General features: G+C 36.8%; 1 protein-coding gene across 3 annotated transcripts in view; it reads left to right on the forward strand.

The window, feature by feature from the left end:
* LOC150093934 (uncharacterized) overlaps positions 1 to 23332 on the forward strand; it is a 513542-nt gene that overhangs the window by 53948 nt on the left and 436262 nt on the right. For all 3 annotated transcript variants that reach the window (XM_090412955.1, XM_090412957.1, XM_090412956.1), the window contains exon 5: positions 20406 to 21242. In XM_090412955.1, coding sequence (XP_090269081.1) covers positions 20406 to 21242 — 837 coding nt within the window. The remainder of the gene's footprint in view (positions 1 to 20405; positions 21243 to 23332) is intronic.

A 23332-nucleotide genomic window follows, 5' to 3' on the forward strand; every position in this document is an offset into this window, starting at 1 on the left:
ATCGTGGCAGAAACAAATGATTTGAAAGAAGACAAAATGGAAATGATAGAGGATGTGAGGGAATTACTTGAGGTAGCAAAAGAGAAGAGTGAGAGAGTTAGGATGGTGAGTATTTTACCACGGTATGACAGTGAAGTGTTTAGAAGGAGGGCCATAATTGCCAATGACTTTATGCGTGGGTTACGCATGGAGAGTGGTGTGGAATGAGTTCGATGGGCGAAAGGACTTATATAAGATGGATGGGTTACATTTGAATAGAGTTGGTGTATGGAGGCTTGAAAAAGTGTTGATGAATGATGTGGAAGTGGATGTACAGATTCAGGGAAACTAGATTTATTAAGGGGGGGAAGAGTAGATATGCAGACTTTAGGGAGGCAGTCGAGTGTATGAATGAGTATAATATGCCCGAGCAAGTACGAAGGACAACAAATCAGAATGGGATAGTTAGTATAAGGCATCAAAGTAGGGATGGGACTAATGGGCTTCTGGAATTCATGTACACTGATGCCAGGAGTATTAGGAACAAGAAAGAAGAGTTTTTGGCCTTGGTTGGCATTTCCAGGCCACAGGTTGTTGGTATTAGTGAAACATGGCTGACAGAAGATGATAAAGCTAGTGGGATTGAATGCAACGGGTATAGCGTGTTCAGGAGTGACAGGGAGAATAAAAAGGGGGGGAGAGGAGTGTTATTGATGATAGCTGATGAGTTGCAGCCAAGGAGTATAGAAGTGGAACTGCAGGATAGAGAAAAGAGCACATTTGAGGCTGTTTGGTGTGAGATAGAATCTAGCAGAACAAAATATACAATTGGATGCTGCTATAGACCATGTGATGGAATAGATGGTGGGGATAGTATGCATAGGCAAATAGAAGAAATGAGTGGAAGGAGGGTAATTATTATTACACTCTAATATTACTGGAAAGAGGAGAGGGCACATAGGAGGAAGGAATTGGATTTTATGCGGTTATTAAGGGACAACTATCTGCAACAGCATGTAGTAGAAAATACCAGGGGGAAGAGAGTGCTTGACCTAGTAATTGCAACTGAGAATGTGGCTGTAACGAACATGACCATGTTGCCACCAATTGGTGAGAGCGACCATAAGGTCATGACTTGGGAGGTGGCTAAAGGAGTGGAATTTACAATTAAGACAGGGTAGATGTGGAATTACCGGGCTGGTAAGTATGACAAGCTTAGGAGTGTGCTTGGCTCAGTGCCATGGTATGTAAAACTGCAAGGGCTGGATGTTGATAGTGCATGGGAAGTGGTTAAGAAGTGTTTGCAGAAGGCAATGGTTGACTGCATACCAAGAGTCCGAATAATAAATCAAGTAAGGGTTAAATGGATGAATAACACTATTAAGCTTGAGCTGCAAAAAAAGAAATAGTTGTGGAGGGAATTTAAGGAGAAAGGTGACCAGCAGGTGCAGGAACAGTATAAAGCTCAGGCCAGGATGGTAACAAGGGTGGTAAGAAAAGCAAAAGTGGATTACGAAAGAAAATTGGCCATGCAGGCTAAAGAGAATCCCAAACCATTTTTTCAATCTGTTGCAAGTAAAAGGAAAAATGTTCATGGCAGAATGATCTTAAAAAATGCTGAGGGTAGGGAGGTAACCGAATCAGTCGATATAGTGGAATTACTGAGCGAGCACTTTGCAAGAGTATGTCATCCAGGTGGTGACATTGCAGGAATGGAAGAACCAACAGCTTATACTGGAATTGTGATGATAAAGACTAGAGGTAATAGACTAGAAATAACTAGTCTATTACAGAACCTCAATGTCAATACATCTGTGAGATTTGATGGTATACTCGTGTCGTACGTGAAGCGGTCAATGAATTGTCAGTGCCCTTGACCATTTTGTTTAATTTGAGCCTTGGGTCTGGGTCAGTCCCAAGGGGGTGGAAAGAGGGGAAAATAGTTCCGCTGCATAAAGGTGGTTCCAAGGCTGCTGTTGAAAATTACTGGCCAATCAGCATAACAGGAATCATTATCAAGGTCTTGGAGAAAATAGTCAAGAGGAAAATACAAGATTGGATAGATGAAAATGGGATACTGTATCGGGGGTAGCATGGTTTTGTGAAGGGTAGGTCATGCCTCAGTAACTTGCTCACGTATTATAACACAGTGACGGCTGAACTGGATAAGGGTAAGTGGGTTTATTTACAGTGATTCTACTGGACCTTGCTAAGGCCTTTGATAGGATACCACATGGAATTCTAATCAGTAAATTGCAGCATATGGGGAAGGATATAGGGTTGGTGAGATGGATAGGAGGGTGGTTGATGGAGAGATATCAGAGAGTGGTTTATTCAGGAATAGAGTCCACAAGATGGCTTGTGACTAGTGGTGTGCCACAAGGATCTGTTCTTGGACCACTGCTGTTTAATTTGTTCATTAATGATATAGGAAAGTATCTGAGAGGAACAGTTCATTTGTTTGCGGATGATGCAAAGTTGGGTAGGGCAATAGTGAATGCAGATGATGTCAAAATTTTGCAAGATGATTTCGATAGATTGGAGGTCTGGGCTAAGGAGAATGGATGTCAATTTAATGTAGCAAAATGTAAGGTTATACATTTTGGGGTGAAAAGATTAGCAGCAGTTTACTACATTGGTGGAACTGTACTCCAAGAAATTGATGAGGCACGAGATTTAGGAGTGTTGGTGGATAAGGAGTTGAAGTTTAGGGGGCACATTGCAAAAGTGGCCAAATCAGCTCATCAAATCACTTGGCTTCTGAAAAATACTTTAACAAGCAGAGACAAGCAGGTTATTGTTCCTCTGTATCGAGCCTTGATAAGACCCCATCTCGACTACTGTGCCCAGATTTGTCACCTTGGTTTCTTCTTGATGGGGAGGAGGTTGAGAGGATCCAGAGGCGAGTGACCAAGATGATAGCAGGTCTGTGGAATGAACCTTATGAGAACAAGTTGAGGATTTGTGGGTTGCAAAAATTGGTTGATAGAAGAGGAGAGATATGATTGAGACATTCAAATTACTGAAGGGTTTCTATAAAATTAATTCACAAGATATTTTTGAGAACAGGGTTGGTTGTGGGAGGACTAGGGGACATCTATGGAAACTGGGTAAAAGTGTGGTTAGTAAAGGTGTTAGAGCTGGGTTCTTTACTTTTAGAGTGGTGAATGAGTGGAATGGGCCGCCAGAGTCTGTGGTGGATGCTGTGACAGTGAATGAGTTTAAGGCGAGGTATGATAGATACTGTATGAATGTTGAATAGTGATGTTGAATTGTGATGAATATGATTTGGGGCTTCCCTTGATGAGTCTAATGACTCCCTGGAGTTGCCCATAATAATAATATTTGCCTAGTTGGAGAAAATGCCGAATATATTAGAATAACATTTAGAAAAAAAAAAACCACTGATGAAAAAGATGTTATCATCTGTATGCAAAGGTTTCTGTGGTTCAGTAGTTCAAAAGATAGATTCCAGTATTGAGACCACAGGTTTATTAAATACGAACAGGATATGTGAAAACCCGACAAGTTTCGTAAGTCGCATGACGTACATCATCAGGAGCATTGGTGTATAAAAAAAGTTAAACACAACTAACAAAGATTAAATTCATAGCCCATTAGATGTTTGTTTGTAACATTGAAAAAATTGAAACATTTGTTACTGAATGTTTGTAGGAACGTTGTTTGTTGTCACGTTCTGTGCTTCACATGTGTTATGTCCGAGTTATGAGGAAGTTAGATTTTTTATGAATGATGACCACACTTCGTGTAATATCAAACACCTTGGTTTTTGTTGCACTGTGTAGGAATTCTGTGAAATTTTTGATGTATGGTAGTGAGATTGCGTTCTTGAAATCTTGTTTTTCTACATTGGTTGTGGGTGCTGTGTTCAGGATTTTCTTGATTGTTTTTGTCTCAAATCCATTAAGTGTAGGTCCTGTGTTAAGTAGTGTAATTCCTCATTTCGCTTTTTTTTTTCCATGCCGGATATCTTATATGCTCTGTCTCTCAAGGTTTGTATTATACCTATTTTTTGTGAGGAGTGGTGGTGTGAGGCTGTATTAAGAAATCTTCCTGTAGTTGTCGATTTTTTGTAAACGGAAAAAGTTAAAACTTTTTCTTCTTCATTTTTAATATGAGGATATCTGGGAAAGATAATTTTTTATGTGTATGCATGGTTAGCCTGGTGGCTTTGTGCTTTGCAACCATACGCCTGTGGGAGGAGTGTCCTAGGTTCAATTCCCGTCGATGACGTGAGGAGCTAAAATGGTCTTCCTCAACCATAGCCAAGTTAGCCAGTCTTGGGTGTGGATGGCAGCGTTTTTTCCCATAGTTTATCTGGGGTTTTTCATCTCGCTAGCAGGCAAACCGGTTGTGGGCACACACACACACACACACACATGGATTACAGTCAAGAATACTGACCCAGCCATAGGCCTGATTTGTCAGCTATGCCGGTTCCAAAGCCAGAATAAAATTTGGGGGGGGGGGGGACTTAGATGGTGCCATACATTCCCTTAAAAAAGGGAACTTACGTTGTTCCATCACGCGGAAATTAATTAATTAATTTTTTATGTTCTTCTATTTCCAAAGTGAATTTTATATTTGGAGGCCGATCGTAGATGGAAGAGATTGCCTGACATCAAATCTGGTGAAATATTTGACAAACATGTTAGCACCACGCATATAGGAAAAAAGATTCACCTCTTTACTAATGTACCGAGAAATGATACAGTGACTCTTCTTGAAAATCTTTTTCCACCGGACATTCTAGAACTATACAAACACTGTATGAAAAATATGTTTTTCACATTCCAGGACGAATTTTGGGAACAAAAGCCAACCTCTTGATGGAAAACTTCGAAACTAATGCTCTATGAAACTATCAAAAGAAACCTAAGAGATGGCTACGGTATGTTGATGACATTTTTGTCATTTGCCCAGGAATGAATTAATTGTTTTTTAAGAATATCTTAACAGAATTACACCCAAATGTAAAATTCACTTTGAAAATAGAAGAACATAAAAAATTACCTTTCCTGGATATCCTCATAGAAAAAAATGAAGAAGAAAAATTTAACCTTTTCCGCTTACAGAAAATTGACAACTACAGGAAGATTTCTTAATGCAACCTCACACCACCACCACCCTTCACAAAAAAATAGTTATAATAAAAACCTTGAGAGACAGAGCATATAAGATATCCAGCACTGAAAAAAAAAAAAGCGAAATGAGGAATTGCACTACTTTACACAGAACCTCACACTTAATGGATTTGAGCCAAAAACAATCAAGAAAATCCTGAACACAGCGCCCACAACCAACATAGAAAAACAAGATTTCAAGAATGTAATCTCACTACCATACATCAAAAATGTCACAGACAGATTAGCGACATTGCTCCACAAGTACAACTTAAAACAATAGAAAAAATATCAAGATTCCTACATCCACCGAAACCTTCACACCATCCCATAAAAAACCAGGGTCTACCAAATCTATTGTTCTTGTGGCATTTGTTACATAGGCTGGACAGGAAGGTCAGGAGAAGTCCATATGACAGAACATAAAAAGGACGTAGAAAAAAGAAGAGAACACAAATCATGCTTAGCTTTCCACACAACTTCTACTGGCCATAAAGTACTTTGGGAAAAAACAATCATGTCATATATTGATAAAAACTGTTTCACAGGGAAATTCAAGGAAGCAGCAAAAATGCTTAGAATTCCTACACAGTGCAACAAAAACCAAGGTTTGATATTACACGAAGTGTGGTCATCATTCATAAAAAATCTAACTTCCTCATATCTCGGACATAACACACTTGAAGCACAGAACGTGACAACAAACAACAACGTTCCAACAAACATTCAGTAACGAATGTTTCAATTTTTTCAATGTTGCAGTTAGAAATATCTAATGGACTATGAATTTAATCTTTGTTAGTTGTGTTTAACTTTTTTTATACACCAATGCTCCTGACGATGTAAGTCATACAACTTGCGAAACTTGTCGGGTTTCACGTATCCTGTTCATATTTAATGAACACGTGGTCTCAATACTGGAATCTATCTCTCGAAAAGTTATTATCTACCAGAATAAAGCTAAACATTTAAAAGCGTGTAGAAACAACCAAGGTGAAAATGCCCAGTTTTCTATTGATAACCAGAAATTAAAAAATTCAGCTTCCTTCAAAAACATTTCAGAACATGGGTTACTTAAGATAATAAAATTATTATGGAAATACAAGCTAGAATGTTTCATATAAACATCCAGTTTATATGAAACAGTCATTAAAGATTTTCTCTTATATGGAACAGATACCTGGAGCATAACAGACCAGAATGTAAAAGCCTTTGAAAATAAACTCCTTAGAAAAGTCTTTACACCTGGAAGAGATAATAACAGAACAAGTAAATGAATAAGGAGAAGAAGACATAATCAAGAACCATACCAGCTCTATAGATTCTCACTATTAACTAATGAAATTAGATCTTGTAGACGACTTGGACAGGTGGAAAGAATATGTAAGGGGAGAATAGTTAAACAAGTATTCAAGATAAGCTGATATAAAGACCATGATAATGTTTGGAGCATAACATACAAAAAGACATATGAAATGGGGAATCCTAGATTGGACTGGAAGTGCTCCGGACAGAAAAGATTGGAAGAAGATGGTACTTGAGTTTTCCTAGTACAGCTGTTCTTCATTTTGCTTACCAAGTCTTTATGATTCTTAGAGGTTCTGTAAGCTAGAAAAAGAATAATATAAATGAAATTATAATGGGGGGAGGAAGAATCCTTCTTGAACTATTGACTAATTCAACAATGAAAATTACTGTATCCTAGCATATACATGCGACTACACGTACATCGCCTTAATAGATTCTTTTAATTCTTTATATATACAAAATAGTTTGAGATTGGTCAGAGTGGAATTTTCAGTTGTTCATGTTACCCTTGTTTTCATGAGATCTGTCAAGATGTGAGTGGCAAATTTACAATATTCATAGACTTTTGCCAAGTGTTAGAAGTTTTTAAAAATCCAAGTTTGTCAAAAACTGTGTGTTGAGGCTTAAGTGCTATGAGGACATCATGTTCAAGGCTTAATGGAATATATACAGCACTCGGAAAGGATTAAAACTGATTTTAATACTTCCAATATTTCATCTCAGTCACTGAGACAACTTCAGGGATTATAAAAAACTAATTTAACACACACTCAAATACAACACAATTAAGCCAAACATGTGGGTGACTCTAAAGTCCTATCTAGGTGGTGTGCCCTCTATGGATTAGGTTGCTTAGAATGTAAGGTGGGATCTCTGATAAATAATGATTCCCAAATGTTTGAAAGTTTAATGCAACAATATTTATTTAGATTCGGTTGATTTTTGAGTGCTGCTGCAGATTCTAAAAAGTCTTCCTTTTTTGAATTTACTGTGGACATGGTGGTTTTTTTCCAGGAGATCCTGTGGGTTGTATCTAAAACGTGGTATGCCAGTTCAGAGTGACCATTGTCGTGATTGGAGATGTATGATTTGTGTTTTTCTAAGCAGATGGTTGCTGATCTACCTGTCTGTCCAAAGTACGCCAGCATGCAGGAACAGGGTACGTTATAAACTCCAGGCACTGAGAGAGGAGGGAGCTGATATTTGGTAGAACAGATAAGGGTAGCAAGTTTGCAGTGGGGCTTAAATGCTGTGTGGAGATTACACTTTTTTAAGGACTTGGCTATTTTTTCTGTTGTGCCTTGTATGTAGGGTATGGTTTTAATTTTTTTTTTTTAATACTATAATAGCTGTAGCCATTGGTGAGAGTTTTAATAATGCCATATTGTTGATCAGGGTGGTGGTGGGAGAGTTCATGAATGTATCTGCCTGTGTGTGTAGGTTTCACTATATACAGTGAAGGAAAGTTTACCATTAGGAAGGTGTAACTAAGGTGTCTAGGAAGAGTAAACTATTATTATTTTCCTTTTCTATCTTAAAGTGGATTCTTGGATGTAGGCTGTTGAGGTGACTGAGGAAATAGTCTAATGTGTCTGGACCATGAAGCCAAATAGAGAACACATCATCTACGTATCTTAGCCAGATAGAAGGTTTGAGAGGGGCTGAATCTATGGCTTGTTTTTTCAAAATTTTCCATATAAAAATTGGCAAGGGGGATGAGAAGGGGGGGAGGGAACCTATGGCAGTTCCCACTATCTATTTGTAAGATTTTGTTCTTCCAAAAAAAATAACCAGAATTAATGGCAAAGGAAAAGAGATCTAAGATGTCAGAAGGAAAAACGTTTTTTAAGAGTGTTAAGGTGTCACTTAAGGGAATATTGGTAAACATTGAGGTTATGTCAAAGGTTACCAATATGTCTATTATTTATAATTAGATTTTCTATGAGGGTTTTATTATGGGTAAAGTTTTTTATATAGGATAAGCGGATTATGAAAGGAAACTAGCTATGCAAGCTATGGAGACATTATTTAACTTAGCATTTTAACGATACGTTTCATAGAATAGAACATGGCACCAATGCGACGTAAGATAATGGCATCCAAAAATACGACGCCTTTGTTCAAAAACTGTAATATGAGGGAGTTTGTCCAATGTGATGTGTGTGTGTGGGAGGTATGCATTCCTGAAGGAGGCTGGAGTTTGGATGGAAAGTGATAGTGGTGGGAGAATGTGCAGAAAGTGTAAGCAAAGTGAGGAATTGAAGTATGTGTCAGGTCGTGAGATAGTTATGGTTGAAGAAAGTCAGAATGTGAGTGAAAATAGTGGCTTAATATGGAATTGCGATGTTGTACAAGATGGCAAAGAGCAGTGATCAAAGAGAGAGTGAAAGCAACTATACAGAGAGAGAGAAAATGTTTAAATGATGAAAAAATGAGGAATTATTTGTAGGGAGTGAGATTGCTAGGTTGCATGCAGTGATTCACAGTGCGCAGCGGAATTTGGAACACCTGCAAACTCTTTCCAGAGTGCCTCGGCTAATGGAAATAAACAAGTGTTTGAAAGGAAAAATAAGCGTAAGAGTGGAAGTTTCTGAAACGAAGGAAAGAGTATTGTATGGTGACTCGTTATTAAGAGCAGTGATAGATGGGAGTTTAACTAAATCTTACTTACCGGGCGCAAAATTTAAGGATGTAAGTGAGAGTATTAGAGTGCAAAAACAGAGGGTGAAAGAGAATTGATAGTTGTGGTGGGTACGAATGAATTGAAAGGAGATAAATTTTTTATGAGAGAGGACTTGAAAGTATTGGTAAAGTAGCGAAAGAAAAGAGTGACAGAGTTAGGATGGTGAGTCTGTTGCTGCGGTACGACAGAGAAGAGTTTATAAGGAGGGCCATAATCACAAATGACTTTATGCGCAGGTTATGCAGACGGTGTGGTGTGGAATGAGTTTGATGGGCGAAAGGATTTATACAAGATGGATGGCCTGCATTTGAATGGATTTGGTGTGCAGAGACTGGAAAAAGTGTTGCTGAATGAAGTGAAAATGGATGTGCAGAACCTGGGAAACTAGAACTACCAAGGAGGGGAGGAAGCAAATATGCAGACATCAGTGAGGCAGTTGAGTGTAAGAATGTATATAATGTACCTGAGCCAGTATTAAGGACAAGAAATCGGAATGGGATAGTTAGAATAACGCATCAAGATAGAGGTAGGACAAAGGGACCTCAGCATTTCATGTATACTAATGCCAGGAGTATTAGTATACATGAAAGAATTTTCATGTATACTAATACTCCTGGAAGGAAGAATTTTTGGCCTTGATGGGCTCTTCCTGGCCACATGTTATTGGCACTAGTGAAACATGGCTGACGGAAGATGATTTAGTTAGTGGGATAGAATGTGTAGGTTATAGTGTGTTTAGGAGAAACAGAGAGAATAAAATGGGGGAGGAGTGTTATTGATGATAGCTGATGAACTGCAGCCAAGGAGAATTGAAGTTGTATTGTAGGATAGTGAAAAGAGCTCATTTGAGGCTATTTGGTGTGAGATTGAGACTGGCAGAACAAAATATACAGTTGGGTGCTGCTACAGACCAGGTGACGGAATAGATGGTGGAGATAGTATGCATAAGCAAATAGAAGCAATGAGTGGAAGGAGGGTAATTATTATGGGGGATTTCAACTATGGTAACATTGATTGGAAGGAGGAGAAGACACATGAGGAAGGAACTGGATTTTATTCATTTATTAAGGGATAACTATCTGAGACAGCATGTAATTGAAAATACTAGAGGTTTGAGAGTGCTTGAGCTGGTAATAGCATCTGAGAATTTGACTGTAATGAATATGACCATGTTGCCACCTATTGGTGAGAGTGATCATAAGGTTTCCACACCTTTAGCCACTTGGGAGGTGGCTAAAGGTGTGGAATTTTTGATTAAGACAGGGTATATACGGAATTACCATGCTAGCAAGTATGCCAGGCTTAGGAGATTGCTTAGTTCAGTGCCATGGCATGTAATACTACAAGGGCTGGATGTCGATAGAGCATGAGAAGTGGTCAAGGAGCATTTACAGGAGAGGGTCCGAATAGTAAAACAAGTAGGGGTTAAATGGATGTATAACACCATTAAGCTTGAGCTGCAAAAAAAGAAACAACTGTGGATGGAATTTAAAGAGAAAGGTGACCGGCACATGAACGGTATAAAGCGCAGGCCAGAAGGGTAACAAGTGTGATAAAAAAAAGCAAAAGCTGATTATGAAAGGAAACTAGCTATGCAAGCTAAAGAGAATCCCAAACAGTTCTTTCAATATGCTGCAAGCAAAAAAAAAACTGTACACAGCAGAATGATTTTAAGGAATGATGATGGTAAAGAGGTCACTGAATCAGTCGATATAGTGAAATTACTGAGCAAGCACTTTGCAAGAGTATATCATCCAGGTGGTGACATTGAAAAAATGAAGGAGCCATTAGTTTATACGAGAATTGTGATGAATGAATAGTCTGTATGGAGGTGAATAGTCTATTACAGAACCTTAATGTGAATACATCTGTGGGATTGGATGGTATACTGGCACAGGTCTTGCATGAAGCGGCTAAGGAATTATCAGTGCCCTTGACCATGTTGTTTAATCTGAGTCTCGGGTCTGGTTTAGTCCCGAAGGTGTGGAAAGAGGGGAAAATAGTTTCACTGCATAAAGGAGGATCCAAGACTACTGTTGCAAATTACCGACCGATCAGCATATCAAGAGTCATTGTCAAAGTCTTGGAGAAAGTAGTCAAGGGAAAAATACAGGAATGGATTGATGAAAATGAGATACTGTATGGGCGACAGCATGGCTTTGTGAAGGGTAGATCATGCCTCAGTAACTTGCTTAAGTTTTATAACACAGGACGGCTTAACTGGATAAGGGTAATGGGTTTACAGTGATACTGCTGGACCTGGCTAAGGCATTTGACAGGATACCACATGGAATTTTAATCCGTAAACTACAACACATGGGAATGGATATAGGGTTGGTGAGATGGATAGGTGGGTGGTTGATGGAGAGATATCAGAGAGTAGTTTATTCAGGAGTAGAGTCCAAAAGATGCCTGTGACTAGTGGTGTGATGCAGGTGATATATATATTATTTTTACGATTTATACTTAATTAATACTTAATTAGTTTGTTGCTGATTACTTGTTTGATTAAATCCTTTCTCATATAAAACCTTATCCAATTAAAATCCTACCAGCTGCTCTATTGTTATGTCATTGCTTTCTCTATATTTTCTGTTTTATATATATCTATTCTATCTTTCTATCGCTATTTTACTTCTTCAGATATCGGGCCTAATATACATATATCTAGGATTGTTTCCTCTTCGGATACTGGCGAATTTATATTTTGCTGCGCCAGCCAGTATCCTATAGCAGAAAGGGATCCTTACTCAGGGAGACAATACTAGATTCTGAGGCGTTCTTACACAATGATCTTTACCACTGCCGTATAGATTCAGATAATTGCAGTCGTGACCTAATTCTATAATTATATACACTTCCCAATTCCTTCCTGCCAAAATAGGTTATATTTTTATAAGTGTTAATTTGGAATCGTAATCAGGCATGACTCAGGTTTAGGTAAATATGACATGTTTATTGGAATATCTAAACAGAATACACAAAAAATTCATACACTTAATTATGACTCAATACTAAATGAAGCTCGAGTTAAGAGGTTAACATATTCTAAATTAATTAAAGGTCATAAAGCATGAGAAACACAGTAACTGCATATTGGAATAGATAGCAAATGATATGAAGTTAAGCTAAATTCCTTTCTGTAATACTATTCATAAAACAATATAAACAAACATTCTAATGCTACTCAGTTACTAAAATCCACAATCCTAATCTCATTAAATTAATCCTATTACATACAATACTAAAGATCTCTTCTAAACAATTCTTCTTACTCTCTCAAAGGTGGTTAACTTTCCAATTAGAGACTGTCCACAAAGTTCTTTAGAGTACTGTTCTTAATTTTTACATTCACGAATAATCTTCTCTTTTCTAATGAATTTTATACACAAAATAGAGTAATTTCACCTTATTACTGAACTTCTTCTGCGTCTTTCAGCACCACGTGTACGTCTGGTTACTTCTTGTGTATTGGCTGTCCACATGCCAACGTAGGGATCACGCTATCTTCATTATTTCTGCCGAAAATAGACTTAAATCTTTGCGTTTCAGGAACATTTCGATGGGACGTTTCAGTGAAGGCTTGTTTCTGCTAGGACTGGAAATTTTATCTTCAGCTCTGCGTAGAATCCTACTCCAATCTCAAAAAAGGCTGCTGTCCGACATCTTAGCACAGATGCTTCCCCCCCCCTCCTTTTTTGCTAACTCCCCCTAACTTCCGAGCCACCAAACAGGAAAACGATACGACAAGAGACAGATTTCGATATGGCGCTTGTCCCCTTATATACTTCAATAGAGCGCCCTCTTTTTTTCGGAGTCCCCTTTGCACACGGCCCATATCTTTTCACCCCTTGGGTTCATCCCTTGCTTTTCCCCGATGCTGTTATGCTCCTCTATTCCCAGAATTCGTATCAATATGCATTCTGCTTATGCTACTGCCGCCAGCGTCACGCTGTACATGTGTAGTTTTATACCTTCCAAGAATTATAATTTAGTAACTATTTGGTAACTCACAGTTATTTTTACACAGCTTAAGCGAGGCTTAAATTAAGTCAGATTATCCCTCTTTTAAGACTCTAAATAAAATCTTAATATGATCACAATAGCTTAAATATATGGTACATGAAATAAAGAATACAAATTTTATACAAAAATGAAGAACTTTCACTTTTGATTTCAGCTGATGTGCAGGTATTTCTCTTTGTTAGTAAGTTTAGTATGTTAGATTCTGAATGAATGATTTCTTTGCAAGATTCCTTCATTCAGGATCTAACACAGGGTTCTGTTCTTGGACCACTGCTGTTTAATTTGTTCATTAACGATATAGGGAAGGATCTAAGAGGAACAGTTCATTTGTTCGCTGATGATGCAAAGTTGGGTAAGGCAATAGTGAATGCAGAAGATATCAAAATCTTGCAGGACGACTTGGATAGATTGGAGTTCTGGGCTGAGGAGAATGGATGTCAATTTAATGTGACAAAATGTAAGGTTATGCATTTTGGGGTGAAAAGATTAGCAGCAGTATACCACATTGGTGGAATTGTACTCCAGGAGATTAATGAGGCCAGGAACTTGGGAGTGTTGGTGGATAGGGAGATGAAGTTTCGGGGGCACATTGCAAAAGTAGCTAAATCAGCTCATCAACTCACTTGGCAAGTTATTGTACTTCTGTACCGAGCCTTGATAAGACCTCATCTCGACTACTGTGCCCAGATTTGGTCACCTAGGTTTCTTCTTGATGGGGAGGAGGTGGAGAGGATCCAGAGGCGTGTGACCAAGATGATAGCAGGTCTATGGAATGAACCTTATGAGAACAGGTTGAAGATTTGTGGGTTGCAGAAATTAGTTGATAAGCAGAAAAGGGGAGATATGATTGAGACATTCAAATTGCTAAAGGGTTTCTATAGGATTAATTCAGAGGATATTTTTGAGATCAGTACTGGTAGTGGGAGAACTAGGGGACACCTATGGAAGCTGGGCAAGAGTGTGGTTAGCAAGGGTGTTAGAGCTGGATTCTTTACTTTTAGAGTGGTAAATGAGTGGAATAAGCTGCCAGAGTTTGTTGTTTGTGCTATGACGGTGAGTGAATTCAAGGCAAGGTATGATAGATACTGTGAGAATGTCGTATAGTTGTGTGGACATGATGTTTAGGGCCTCCCTCGATGAGTCTAAGGACTCCCTGGAGTTGCCCATAATAATAATAATAATGATAATAATAATAAATTGGATGTGGTAAGGGTAGGTCAGAGAGTTAGCTAGCTGCTTTGACAGTTTGTAGCATGGTGCGTTAGTGGCATTAATAAACTTATTTAAAAAAAGTATCCTCCTGGCGTTCGGTCATTACAAAAAAACTCAAACCTTTCGTTTCCCCCCCCCCTTCCCGGAATAAGGTTTGTGGATTTTTAGGTATATTACGGGGAGGGGGCAATGAGAACAGACAGGTTTGAGTTTTTTTCTAATGTGTGAAGGCCAGGAGAATACTTTTTTTAAATAAGTTTTTTAATTTTTTCGCTTGTGATTTTGTGGGATCGTGTTTTAGTGGGATGTAGGTAGCATGATCTCAGAGGATAATCTCCATATTTTGATTATATTCCGTGCATTAAGGATGACTGTAGCATTACACTTATCTGCTCTGGTGATACATTTTTCCTTCCGCAATTTTCTGAGAGCAGTGAGTTGGCCGGACAATAAATTACTTTTTTGGGGCGACGACTGGCCGAGGATATTGGCAACGTTAAGTCTGATGTTATTGGTTATTTCCAGTGCTAAGCAACAGATTCTGCATTCGATGTTATACATTATATCTATTACTGGCTTCCTTTGGTGTGACGCCGAAATTGTGGCCGAGGCTTAGTGCACTGATGGAATCTTTGTCGAGTGTTTTTGAAAATAAATAGATAGATATAACATCAAACGCAGAATCTGGTGTACTTTGGACAGACAGATAGACCAGCAACCATCCACTTAGAAGAACACAAATCGCCCATCTCCAATTACAACTATGGTCAGTCTGGCCTAGTATACCACATTTTGGATCAACCCACAGGATCTCCTGGAAAAAACCACCATGCTCCACCACAATAAATTCAATAAAGAAAGACTATTTTTAAAATCTGCAGCAGCAGCACTCAGAAATCAACCGAATCTAAATAAATATGGTTGCATTAACCACGTTGCCGTCATACATCACTCCTTATACACTTTTTAACCATCATATATTTCAGTGTAATATCAATGGTATTACAATTTTAATATGCACTTTGTATCCATGGTAACTTGGACATGTATACACGTCATGGCTGGTGGTATTTAAACTTAAGCTGAAAATTTGGGAAACATTAATTATTAGAGATCCCACTTTACATACTAGGCCACCTAGAATCACCCACGTGTTTGGCTTAGTATTGTGTTGTATTTGAGTGTGTGTGTTACATTAGTTTTTTTGTAATCACTGAAGATGTCTCAGTGACTGAGATGAATGTTGGAAGTATTAAAATTAATTTCAATCCTTTCCGAATGCTGTATATATATTCTATTAAGCGTCCAACGATCAAAAACTGTGTGGATTTTGTGAAATATAAATCCAATTTTGGTCTAATACATTAAACAGATAATTTTCTTTGGAATTTATTGGCCCACTAAAAATGTTCCAGTTGAAACACCAAAATTTAAAACAACAAATTTTAATAGCAATCATAGCAACGTGTGTGTTACATTAGTTTTTTGTAATCACTGAAGATGTCTCAGTGACTGAGATGGAATATTGGAAGTATTAAAATCAATTGGAAGTAGTAAAATCAAATTTCATTAAATACCATCCTCTCTTGTAAGCCATACTTGTAAGCTGACAGAAAAAGATAATCGGATTGAATCTATGGGAAACGACCCTGGAATGGAAAAGGGAAAACGAAAATGGAAACGACAAAATATAATACACATAGCAAACTGGAATGTAAGAGGAATAGCATATAAAGAAATAGAATTAGACCAGTTATTAAATGAAAGAAATTTTAAAATAGCAGTAATCACTGAAACAAAAAAGAAATTAAAAGGAACTATGAGAACTGAAAATTTTAATGTGATATACAGTGGAGTCGACAAAGACCAAAGAGCACAAGCAGGAGTCATGATTTGGATTCATAACTCCCTTTCAAAACAGTTAAAACATTATAAATTATGGAATGAAAGAATAATAGAAGCTAGAATAAAAATAGATAGAGGCTATTTAACAATAATTGGTTTATATGCCCCAGAAGAAGGAAGAGAACAGGATAATATTGATTTTTATAATCAGCTACAAAACATATACAGGGTGTTCGGGATAAATTTGACATATTTATAATTAATTATATTTTTCCGTAAGTTACATGTATTAACACACACTTCTCTTCATTTAAAAGTTTGGACCCTTCTTCATTCATATACAAGATGTCAGAAAGGATGGATAGCTGGAACCCACCTGAATCATGGAAGAGAATAACTTGTATCATGATGATTCGTGCCCGCCATCAAAATAAGGATATTACGACTGCTGCCCAATGCTCCCTGAATACAGTAAAAACAATCAGGCATGAACTAGAGACTTGCAATGGTGACTACGAGGATGTAGCAAGAAGAAAGATCCCTAGCAGACGATCTGATTGCGTTCGTACAGCAGAATTCCTCGTAAATCTGCAGGAACAGGTGTTGAAGAACCCTGGCATTGGAATTCGGGCTTTGTTCGTAGAGTTGCTAACTGTAGTCAAGCCCTGGATAACAAGGGTAGCCAATGGTAGGCCGTATGTATGGCAGCAGGATTCGGCCCCTTGCCACACCTCTGGGAAAAGTCAAAAATGGTTGTCTGAAAATTTCTACGACTTCACCAGTCCAAATGTTTGGCCTCCAAACTCCCCAGACCTTAACCCCATGGATTATTTTGTATGGGGCGCAGTTGAAAAAGACACCAATCGCACTTCCAGTAATACAAAAGCCCAGTTAATGGATAAAATTAAAACAGTTTTTGCGGCCCTTCCCAGGGAGACTGTAGCATCAGCTTGTTCGAGGTTCCGAAGCAGAATTGAAGCTGTGATCGATGCTAATGGTGGTTATTTTGAGTAAATCTTGTTGATAGTATTGTAATTAACTCTGCCTGTAATGTTTTTTTGTCAATTCATTAAATTTAATAGATACAAAGAAGATTTTCTTTTTCCTTACGAAACTGTCAAATTTATCCCGAACACCCTGTATAATAAAATAAATAAAAATGATTATGTAATTTTAGCAGGAGACTTAAATGCAAGAATTGGAAAAACGAAAATTAATAATAATATAGGAATACATGGAGAACACACTCTAAACAGAAATGGTAAAAAATTGATTAACTTTGTAGTTTATAATAACCTAAAAATAATGAATTCCTTCTATAAACATAAAGACATACATAAATATACTTGGACAGCAAGAGGATGGAAATCAATATTAGATTACTTCATATTAAATGAAAAGAGACATCAAAATTTTCACTAGATGTTAGAGTTCACAGAGGATATGAAATAAGCAGTGACCACTTCCTTGTTAAAATAAAATTAAGATTACCACCTAAATGGCTACAAGTAACAAGAACAGAAAGAAAAATTGAAACATTTGTTTATAAAACTAGACTATTGAATGACACAAATGTACAGTGGCTATATGAACAAAGAATTAACCAGTATCTAGATAAAATAAAACAAAATGAAGAAATAGAAATAGAATGGCTTAATATAAAAACAATACTAAATGCAGCAGCAAATAAAAGCTTAGGAAAGACCAAAAAATTCAATAAAAGAAAAAAACTGAAGATCTGGGATGATACAATCAAAGAAATAATCAAAAAGAAAAAAGAAGCCTATCACAAATGGTTAAGCAGTAAAAGATTAGAAGATGAAATAGAATATAAAAGAATAAGAGCCATAGCTAAAAGAGAAGTCAGAAAAAGACATAGAGAATCATGGAATAAATTTGTTTCTAATTTAGAACATGATTTATATAAAATAAGACCCAATGTATATAAGATTTTGAAACACCTAAATGCAGATACCAAAGAAAACATAAAATTAAACACTGAATTGAAATTAGAAGAATTTCTAAATTACTACACAGAACTGTGGACAGACAAATATTTTAAAAAAGACAACTGGCAAACAATTAACGAAAATGAAAAGGAAATAACTGAAGAAGAATTAGAAATCAGCCTGAAAGAAACAAGAAACGGAAAATCACCTGGAGAAGATAAGCTAGGTTCAGAACTATATAAATACGCAGGAACAAGATTCAAAGGAAGACTCTTATTATTTTTAAAAAAAATTACTCAACTGGTATCCCCCCAATAGAATGGAAAAAAGCAATTGTGATTCCTATCTTTAAGAAAGGTAATAGAGATGACTCTAAAAACTATAGAGGTATCAGTATACTAAATTCATGTTACAAAATATATAGCAGAATCTAAATAACAAACTAATGAAATATTCCGAAAACTTTATTCTAGAGGTACAAAATGGATTTAGAAAAGGACGATCATGTATAGACCCAGCTTTCTGCCTAAAATTAATAATAGAGAAAAGAAGAGAATATAATTTAGAAACACATATTGCATTTATTGACTTTGAAAAAGCATTTGACAAAGTTAAAAGAAACATATTATTTAACATATTAAAAGAAAGACAAATACCAAATAATATCCTAAAAGCTGTCACAAGTATATATGAAAATAATCAAATACAAATAAGATTAAATCACGAGCTATCATATACAAGAGAGATAAACCAAGGGGTCCGACAGGGATATCCCCTCTCAGCAACTCTTTTTAATATCTACTTAAATGAAATAATAATAAAATGGAGTAAAAATTTACATCAAGGGATTAAACTTTCACCTACAGTTAACTTAAACACTCTCCTCTTTGCAGACGACCAAATAATAATTACAAATTCTGAATATAACTTACAGAAAGCTATTTTAAACCTAAATGAGATATCCAAAGATTATGATATGATAATATCAACGGAAAAATCAAAAACTATGGCCTTTAAAGGACAAGATCCAGCAAGAACTAAAATAGTATTAGATAACAAGATCTTAGAACAGGTGAATTCATTTAACTACCTAGGATGTATGATCACTTATGAAAATGAAAAAGATATAAACATAAAAATTGCAAAATATTTAAAAATAACAGGAGTAATTAACTCTATATTTAAACCAAACCTAGTTCAAAAACAAACCAGGCTAAAAGTATACAATACATTAGCCCTACCGGTCTTAATGTATGGAAGCGAAATCTGGACAATAAAACAAAAAGACAAACAAAGATTAACAATAGCAGAAATGAAGTTTATGAGAAAAACTGCAAAGTATACCCTATTTGATCACAAAAGAAACGAAGATATTATGAAAGAATTAAACCAAGAACCAGTAATTGAAAAAATTAAAAAATATAAACATAAATGGATGGAACACGTTCAAAGAATGAAAACAGAAAGATTACCAAAACAAGCCTTAAAGTATAAGCCATTAGGAAAAAGAAAACCAGGACATCCTCTTAAACGATTCAACGATGACTTTTAAGGCCGGAACAGGCCATACTAGGCCTAAATCCTTGATACGTATGATGATGATGATGACCATCCTCTCTCTCCATAATTATACCTACTATCAGTTTACGACAGCTTGCTATCAAAATTTTGCAGATGAAACCAGACAGACATCTCAATTGTGCTGAATCTCAATTTTTTTTAATAGCTAGAGCAGAGTTATTTCTGTATGTTTCGATATGTTTTTGTTCCTGTTGCTTTTGCAAATAATCTGATTGAAACAAATAATTAGAGATTTCTTGACAGATTTTTGTAAGGATTCCAGTTACAATATATTCAATAAAATCTGTTCAGTTAGCATCACAGAATAACTTGCATATTCACAAATGAAAAGACTCTAATACAGTCAACGCTCACTCTAGCCATTATAACCAACTCAGTCACAGTAGTGAACTGCTGAAGAGTCCTGATCAAAGTTGAATGGGTACAGTTCTGCTGTAAAGGAAGTCCACTTTAACAAATTATTCCTGTGTTCCTATGAGGTTGCTGTAGTGAGAGTTGACTGTAAGTTCCTGTCCATTTTTCAACATGTACTCATTTATTATTTTGCACATTATTTATTAATCAGTGCATATGAATATGTGTAGCTGATTTGTTTTCTTATTAATTAAAATTTTACATAGCTATTCCCATTTTAGTTATTAATGCATATGTATTCCTTTGTCTTTTCCTCTCTCCTAGCATATATCATCACGTAATCCCTCGCCTGAAGTTTCCGCATCTTCAGCATCTTCACCACCAGCTTCAGATAGTAATGTTTTGGGATTATCTGAGCCAGTAGATTCTTCCCATGTTACTCATATTGCTCATGTTACTACACCAGAATCATCTCTGGAACGGGTTACTATGGATACATTAACACTGCAACATGCAGTGTCTGTAGCACAGCAGAGTGTTGCAGGTTTAGGCTTGCCCATCGTTTTGGACCGAAGTGGCATTGCTGCTTTTATGGCTACCTCACATGCTGACACTCTGGCTCTTGAAAATGCAGGATTACAAAGACCAATAATATCTAGTCAAGCTCTTTCTCATCGTACAATTTTGGCTGCTGACCAGTCCCAGTTTCTAGCTGCCGATGGATCAGTTGCTACTATTGCACATAGTCTTTTGTCACCAGTTTTGACTCAGAGGGATATTCTTCATTCTATTATTCCTAGCTCATCATCTGCATCAACAATAAACCACATCACATCATCATTTCCAATTAATCATAAGCACATGCTGGCTCAAAAATATGCAGCAGAACTTGAAGCCCCTACTACTTCTGCATCATTAGTTTCAGATCTCAGACAACAGCATCAACTTATTGAAAGTATTAATGAGAGAGTGTCATCCCCCTATGTGATAGCTTCCAGTGCTGGAGCACTTGTAGACAATCAAACCATATCTGTATATAGTGAACATTCTACTTCAGTACCGACATCTGGTGTTCAGAGTTTGCCTATTGATGTTTATGCTATTGATCGAGGTGTAGCACTTGTTTCCAGCACTAGAGATAGCCCTGAGGACATAATGGAGGTTGGTGGTTTAATATAATATATATAAAATGTTACTGCAGACTAACAGCAGTTCTTGTAATGTTTTTCTGCCTACTTTATGTATTAGTAATTCAGTTAACTTCTCTACAGTAATACACTTATGGTAAATTCTCATGCTATAACAGATCACCAAAGATTACTCCAGCAAGTTCCTGTTAAATCCCGGGTATTGTAAATAAAGTTCACAATGCCTAGCAGGCTTCAAAACCTGCTATAATGAACTGTTACTTTTATTACTTTTGTTATAGTGATGGTTGATTATATCCGGTTCTTACCATGTTTTTTCTTATATAGTTTATTTTATTAATTTGTTATGCTAAATTAACAGTTAATTCTACAGATTTTATCATGAAATTCCTGATAAGTACCTTCAAGGGGATGTACTGTAATAGTACTATATAATTAAATATACATTATTATTAACTTTCAACTCAATTTTCCTCCAAATTAATCAAATCACTAATTTTGGGGTTTTATTCACAACAATAACGCAATAAATTAAATATTTTAGTTGCTAATATTTTGCTGGTTTTATATCAGTTATTAGCAGAAACAGTTTTAAAATTGTAATGGACAACATAAAGAAGTCCTAATTTTGTGACATCTGTTATATGATGAAAAACAGTTTGCAGGTATTAAGTTTATCTTAAAATGAAAATGACTGTCTCCATACAGCTGTACTTGTTGAAATGTTTCATAGTGTGTTTCTTATGTTCTCTGAGGCAGATGCCAGATCTGCCTGTATGTTGATTGTGACCCACTGTACTTCATGTACTCATTCTGGTTTCATTGTGGTGTGGAGCTTATTCATTAAGCTCCACACCACAATTAAATTGATTATTATAATAATCAAATATTAAGCACTCTTATCTTTTCAGATGTACCCTGGATATATAGGATAGAGAAGGACTTTACTTCTGGTCTTGTGTATTACAGGAAGGAGGGAGGGGCATTTAACATTTTATCCTTTGGGGGGAGATGAGCTGTAGTCATTGGCTAAAAATGGGTGGCAAAAGAAGGTGAGATTAGTGGCATCATTGGAATAGATGCCTGGCTCTGCGTGTTAGTGTTTTTACGAATTGCTGTTGAGTATAATGCGATTGTCTAAATATCTTCCAATATGTGTTAGCTTCTGTAAATCTAAGAAGATGATGAACCATTTGAGAATTATGTGACTATTGGTTCCCCTTCTCTCTCTCTCTGCATTGAACATTAGAGACCTAAACACTCAACACAGTTATACTCAAGTCTTGTAGTACGTTGGTTACACATGACTTCAAATTTTTCGGGAAATGACAACGTATACTAAAATATTAATTAAAAGACTTGACTCAGTACCTTCCAATATTTCAGCAATGTTACATTACCATCTTCTGGGAACATAAAACTATGATATGTGCATGCAGGCACTAACAACGAGCAAATGAGGCTGAGGAAGGCAACTGGCATTGGTCCTAGAGTCCTTTGGTGCTAAATTGGGTTGTCTTGGCTGTTGGGATGATCTTAGGATGCAAGCTTCCCAAATTTAGGGCAGTCTCGTGCGTCCAAATTTGTTGAGGTTTGGGAAGTGTTTTAGAGCTGAGGCTGATAACAATCTTTCATATTTATATTTGCTACGATGTAGTAGAGTGGCTTTCTTCCAGCATATTCTGTGGTGGATATCTAGTGCATGGTCTGCAAGTAATGGGTGGCTGTATTGGTGAAACCGGATGTAGTCTTTGTGTTCAGGCATCCTGATATTAGCTGTCCTGCCTGTTTGGCCATAGTAAGACAGTTTACAACTGCAAGGGATTTGGTATACTCCAGGTAGGCCTAGGGGAATTGGCTGGTCTTTGGTGGAGCGGATAAAGGATGCCAATTTCTTATGTGGTTTGTAACAGTAGTCAGGTGATTTTTTTTTAGGATTTTTGTGAGCTTTTCAGACATGCCCCAGTGATAGATGGTAGTGTAATGTTGATAGATTTAGTGCAATCTCTGTTAAGAAGGGGGGGGGGGATTGTGGTTAACTGGTTTTAATATTTTCTGGATTTTTGGGGGTTGTAGCCACTAAGAAGGTGTTAAGGATATGGT

Source organism: Typopeltis vanoorti, chromosome 23 (genome assembly GCF_054136105.1).
Source record: "Typopeltis vanoorti isolate ZY-2024b chromosome 23, IOZ_Tvanoo_1.0, whole genome shotgun sequence".
Taxonomy (NCBI): Eukaryota; Metazoa; Arthropoda; class Arachnida; order Uropygi; family Thelyphonidae; genus Typopeltis; species Typopeltis vanoorti.